Source organism: Pholis gunnellus (genome assembly GCF_910591455.1).
Source record: "Pholis gunnellus genome assembly, chromosome: 9".
Lineage (NCBI taxonomy): Eukaryota > Metazoa > Chordata > Actinopteri > Perciformes > Pholidae > Pholis > Pholis gunnellus.
Window position 1 is genome coordinate 23,424,699 of NC_136535.1, and position 6,655 is coordinate 23,431,353.

Sequence of the window (6,655 nt, forward strand, 5' to 3'; positions counted from 1 at the left end):
TGGTTCCTGTCACTTGGCGACTTCGGTGCGCACTGCAATTACGCACGACTTGGAGGGAGAAACTGCATCTCATCTCACGGGGCTTTTTGTTCTTTTTAGTTAACCTTTATCATTTTAAATGAGGTGTCTGCATTTATTGTCTTTGGGTTAATTTTAGTTGTTGCATTGGTTGTAATCTGGATAGAGGAGACATAAAATACACATCCGGTTTCAATTCAGCGGGTGTTTCTTTTTACGCATCAGTTAAAACAGGTGTAAAGGCGCAGCGCCGTTACATCTACAGTTAGAAGCGCAGGTGCCTGGTTCAACAGCACTAAGTCAGAGTACAAAGGAAGGACAAGGCCAGCAAGGAAATCACAAAACAACAACTTAGTGACAAACAACCCCAAAGAAAAAACAGAGAGGGAGGGAGAGAGAGAGAGAGAGAGAGAGAGAGAGAGAGAGAGAGAGAGAGAGAGAGACACCCCCTGGAGACTAGCTAGGAGACCCAGCCCCCGGCCTGAGAGAAGGAGAGAGAGAGTGAGGTAGTGAGGGAGTGTTTTAAAGCCAGCAGGAGGCATGATGTCGTACATTAAGCAACCCCATTACTCCGTGAACGGGTTAACGCTGTCCGGCCCGGGCATGGATCTGCTCCACTCCGCCGTTGGCTATCCCAGTAAGTAGCTAATGTCTTGTGTTTTTATTTCAAATAATTTAAAACTGTCGTTTAATTGTAGTTTCAACAGAAAAAAAAGTACATTTTGAAATGCAGTTACTGAAAGAATTCACAGAAAATGTTTGCGTAAAATGATCAGTAAAGAAAAAGACCATTTCGCTTATTTTGTCATTATTTAAAAATGTATCACGGTTATGCTTTATGAGTAGATGTCTGATTCTTCAGCCATCAGAACATGTGTTCACTTGACCTATAAGTTCGGCGGATTATAGAGTCAAAAAACAACAAGAAACGTGTGTGAATGGAAACGCAGCCTGTTCTCACACAGACTTAACACCGAAATAGACTCCAATCTGTTGCTCTTATCATGTAACCTATTTACAAAAGGATGCTCATTGTATTTTACTTTGTGCCATTGTGTTGAGTTTTTTTCTCCATAAGTGAACACTTCTTATATTGTTTGGGTGAGCTACGTGGCATCTGTCATCTTTGAGAGGAGAGTTTGAATGAAACGATGCCGAGGTTTGGCACCGATGACAGAAGGCGTGATACAAAGCGTGGCCTTCTTGTCGCAGATTAGAGTTAAGACCATTCATTTAAAATTCAGAACACATGCTTTGGAGTGACTTTCGTTTCTTCACTTTGTATATTTCGATTCAAACAGCCTCAGTTATGACGGATAAAACCATAGAACACGTTTTAAATAACTTTAATCGATGTAATAAAAAATACAATCTTTTACTCAGCGACGCTTTTCTTCTATGTCACGAGAGGCCGATAAGGTCCGAACCACAATGTATTAAACTTCATTCGTTATTTTGCAAGACAGTCAAATAATATCGAGGCTATAATATAAAAAAACAAAACTCTCGGGCAGTTTATAAAATAATAAATTGTTTGTGAATTCAAGAGAAATAATTCAAATAGTTTACATGATTCATGAGCAAAAAAAATATATATTTTGTGGTCCTTAGTAAAATATCCCACCTTGATTATGAATAAAGGGATTTGAATAGTCTGATTTAGAATATAATTTGGTGCTGCAATCTATTTATCTGTTGAATCGAGAGGTTTTTAATACAGCAGTTAAATGTATGAACCAACACACAAAAGGTCTTTTGTTGCAGATTTTGTTTTTAAATACGAACATAAAAAACAACGCAAGCAAATTCATAATAACTATAATGATCAAAACAATAATAATAACGATTTCTTCTTCTTCTTCTCTTGTTAGACACTCCGCGTAAACAGCGTCGGGAGCGCACCACCTTCACACGCGCACAGCTGGACATCCTCGAGGCTCTGTTTTCCAAAACGCGCTACCCAGACATCTTCATGAGGGAGGAGGTGGCCCTCAAGATCAACCTGCCTGAGTCCCGAGTCCAGGTAACACATTATAAAATAAGTATGCAGAGAACTGTCTTAGAATCGTCTTAGGCCTTAATTCATGTCATAATTCATTTGGATGCAAAACAATAAATAATCCCCACTGGGTTGCTGAAAGAAAGAAATGTGAGCGAGGTTTCCTCACAATAGCAGTTTTTTGCAGTAGGACTATCTTAAGCATTTGATAATGAATGGTGATGATGTAACTGATGCACCTCTGCCATCCTCCAGGTCTGGTTCAAGAACCGTCGTGCCAAGTGCCGCCAGCAGCAGCAGCAGAGCACGGGCCAGTCCAAACCACGGCCCCCTAAAAAGAAGGCATCGCCCGCTCGGGATGCCAACTCCGAGGCCAGTGTCAACCCCTCCAATGGACCCTACAGCCCTCAGCCCCCTCCTCCAGGCACCTCCATCACCCCCAGCTCCAGTTCTGCTAGTGCCACGGTGTCCATCTGGAGCCCGGCCTCCATCTCCCCGCTGCCAGACCCCCTGTCCGCCTCCAACACCCCCTGCATGCAGCGCACCTCCGCCTACCCCATGACCTACACTCAGGCCCCGGCCTACAGTCAGAGCTACGGAGGCTCCTCCTCCTACTTTACCGGCCTGGACTGTAGCTCCTACCTATCCCCCATGCACCCGCAGCTGTCGGGCACCGGAGGCGCCCTGAGCCCCATCACGGCCTCCTCGATGGGGGGGCCCCTCAGCCAGTCCCCGGCCTCGCTCTCCTCCCAGGGCTACACGGCCGCCTCGCTGGGCTTCGGAGCCGTCGACTGTCTAGACTACAAGGACCAAGCTGCCTGGAAGCTCAATTTCAATGCCACTGACTGTCTAGACTACAAAGACCAGAACTCCTGGAAGTTCCAGGTCTTGTAAATAGCAAGTAGGAGGTGGGGGAGGGAAGAGGGGTAGGGGAGAGAAATCAGAGTAGGGCGAAATAACCCCAGGTTGGTGTGTTGGTAGAAGAAAGGAGGAGACCGTGGGACACAGAAATCAATTAATCACATCAGCTGAAGAACGAATCAGCTGAAATTAAGTCTTTTGCCATTTCATGATGAAAAATGTGTGTGGAAGTAAACTGATCTGTCGATGTTCGGCTCTGTGATCATAACGAAGAGATGAGAGTCAGTGTTCCTAAGTTGAAATGGCTGCGTACGATATCTGTACACTAAATGTAATCAATGGGAAAGAACAGCAGCTTTGATTCTGTAGCTCGGTGGTGTTCAGGGCCGAAATGGTTGTGATTTAAATGCAGCATTGAGTAAAGAGAAAATGCACGAACAAAGGGGCATCCTTTTGATTGACGACTCAGTAGTTTTGGTTTAGAAACATTCAGAAACCGCTCCGCTGGCCTCCACCTGGACCAGCAGAGTTTTCGACAGTTTACGACAGTTCCCGGTGACCTCCAAGTTTACGGCATAGACGGCCTTGAAATTGACGTTTAAAAGCACACAAACCGACTTCAGCCCAAGCTCGTGTTTATTTCTTCCTTCTAGACTTTGTCTTGTATTTTCTGTGATTATATATATATATCGTTTTTTTTGTAAAGCTGCTTTTTGCATCAGCGAGCTGACTCAAAAAGCTTTTGAGCCCCAAAAAACGACTCAAACCAACCCAGACGTGACATCTCGAGGGAGGACCGATGGTTAAACACCGTGTGAGAGATGTTTAGCAGACAGAAGCTGACGATTCCCAGTAGCCTTGTGTGATACTGACCCTCTGCAGCCTGTGTGTGTCTGCGTTACAAAGCGGAGGGTTGTGGAGTTGGTCACTGGAGTGACTGCAGTACAAACCTGTTGCCTTTGAGCATGGTTGAAATCATTAGCGGAATGGCTCGTGCATTGTTAGTTTTAATAGGATCACTTCCAGACAATTTGTGCGACAATGGTCGCATTGTGGCAGCCGAGTACTCCCCCCCTCCCCCCTCCCCCCTCCCCCTCTCCCCTCTCCCCACTCCCCTCTCCCCTCTCCATCTCACAGTGTTTGCATGAGGTTAGTAGGTTGTTGAAGCAGTTCTTGAATCTACGAACGACTTTGTTATGAACTGTGTGTTGCTGATGAACTGCACCAGAGAAAGAGAAGGGACTTCCTTTGCACAGAGAGTTTTGGTGCCTCTCTCAACTCCAACCTGTAAAGATGTGATGGGTACCACTTTATGTGTTTGATGTATCTGTTGATTTTTTTTTTTTTTTTTTTTTGTATTAGACTTAAACAATATTATGTTTCTTTTTGAAAAAAAAATTATTGTGAATTCGTTAAAGTAAAAATTGTGGTAATTTGTTTTGAAGTTGATATTATTATCAGTATTATTACTATCATCATTAATATTATGTCTTCAGCGGACATGGACGTTGCTAATATACTTTTTTTTTTGTTCTTTTGTAAATATTAAAACTTGAAAATGCAATCATGTCTGGTATCAGCAGGCGCTCCAACACAATCTCTCTTTTTCTTAATTTCTAGAAAACTGCCAACTTTTTATTTTTTCTGTTTATATTTTTTCTGGTTTCTTCTTCGTCTTCTTCTTCTTCTTCTTCTTTTTTTTCAAACTCAGGGGTTTATCCAATACAAGTAGCAGTATTAGGATACAATGCTGTTTATGCTTCTTAATCATTTACTGTACTTTTGTTTTTCTTTTGCATTACTATAATCTTCTCTGCTTATTTTTCTGACGTGAATTATTTTGTATATTTCATTTGTCTCCTGTGTTTTTCGGCCGGTCTCACCACTACCATGCTAGATGATGTTTCTGAGACATTAAAACGACTTCATTAAAACTCTTCATCGTCATTGTGTTCTGTGAGTCACTGCATTTTGTGTGCAAGCGTTGAATCGATGTAGGGCTTCACTTATGACATGTGTCATCCTTCTCTTCGGGGGGCACAATGGGAGGGTATCTGACGTCCAGAGAGGGAAGATTGGGACTCAGTTTCTGGGAGCGTCCCACTAATCCACACCAGAGGTTGAGTGGGTATAAGGCAGAGATAGGACAGAGAGCACAGGAAACAGATTAGAACTAACAATAATACTGAGTCCCAAAGTGAAGTACCAGAGAGGGGCAGATTATTTTGGATTTAATGTTTCTGTGCGTTCCTGCCACCGGTGGGCCAGAGGGTCAGCACCATGGAGGGGTGTGAGGAGTGAACTGGATGGAAGGTTTTAGGGACGTTATATATTAGCTTGAAATGCACAATATCAACACAATACACAATACACCTATTAGAAGACAATGTGTGTTAATCATGATGACTATCCACCATCAAACATACTTGATATCTCTTATTTCATTACTGAATTGTTTGCCATTAACTTTTGTACAGTCTGCAGGTCAGGAAATAGTCATAAAATACCAATATCTATTGGTTTTGTGTACAGGGACACGAATTGTCTGTTTTTTTTTCGTGTCAGTCAGGATGAAAATATTGCTAACGAAAAGTCAGTTCGGATCCTTTTTCGTGGTGGACACACAAATTCAATCCATCATCGTCAGAGCAAGTGACGTTTTTAATATCCAAAAAGATGTGAGAGAGGACGTGGATGGGTCCAACAAACAGGACTTTCAACCACGAGCCTCGTGTTCGACACCGGCCTTGTGGTTTTATGTTTGTGGCTTTGTTGTTCGTGACAATTTTCCGAAACCTAATTACGTGGTTTTGTTGCCTAAACGCTAGTTTAGTTATTTTAAGCCCAACCATGACATTTTTCCAAAACCTCACGGAGAAACAAGTCGTTTCGAGCGTCACGAAAAATACGGAGAATTGGTTTCCCCGTACACAAAAGCAACAGATTGCATTTCGTGACTATTTCACACACTACTGTCAGACTGTGTTGGTTCCATACAAGATAAATCCTACCGACTTTGGTGATCGCCCGACTTTTCCTCTGGCACCATCATCAGGTCAAAAAACTTTGTTTATGACTAAATACCTGCAAAGTGAATGACCTTCCCATTTAGCCCAAGCTGCACTTTGGGTTCAGTGCTAATTTAGCAAATGCTAACACGCTAAACTAAGATGGTCAACACGGTGAACGTAACTGCAACACGACACGGTAGCATTGTCCTCGTGTGCGTGTTAGCATGCAGGCTGGTCTCATCCAACATTGAGACCGAGCTATACCTACAAAAAAGAATGCACCGTAATTCATAGATTTCACATAAAATGATTAGGTGTTGAGTGGATTTATTTGTCACATGACTTGTGTATTGCGGTTACGGCACTTCCGTGGTTATTTCAACCTAAACAGCCATATTTTCCTCAACCTATCCAAGTAGTTTTGTTGCCTAAACCCAACTGAGTAGTTTCCTGTGGAGATGGAAATATAATTTCAGAAAACCGTACACATGTAACGAGTGGAATTTGACACGTGTTGCTGGCTTTCGTAGGAAAACGCACAAAAAAATGAGGGGTAACTTTTTCGTAAGATACCATACAAACTGTTGTATGGGGATACGTTGTAGCATGCTAAAAGTTAGCTAATGCAGCTGTAGTCTTTGTTTGGATCGTGGTCATCACTGCTGCAATTATGATCATGAGAAATCAAAGCATGAATATCCTGCACCAAACTATATTTGATCATAACTTGGCCATAACTTAGCTTGGTGTCTTGCAGGCCTAAGGG

At 42.7% G+C, this 6,655-nt stretch overlaps 1 protein-coding gene across 1 annotated transcript; it reads left to right on the forward strand.

The window, feature by feature from the left end:
• Window positions 1-558: 558 nt before the first annotated feature.
• LOC306700651 (homeobox protein otx5-like) lies at window positions 559-2,911 on the forward strand (the record flags this gene model as incomplete). The annotated part of the gene is made up of 3 exons (XM_079165729.1): window positions 559-655; window positions 1,890-2,041; window positions 2,273-2,911. 3 exons carry the CDS (start codon window positions 559-561, stop codon window positions 2,909-2,911), a joined length of 888 nt encoding a protein of 295 aa, XP_079021855.1.
• Between the last annotated feature and the right edge of the window lie 3,744 nt (window positions 2,912-6,655).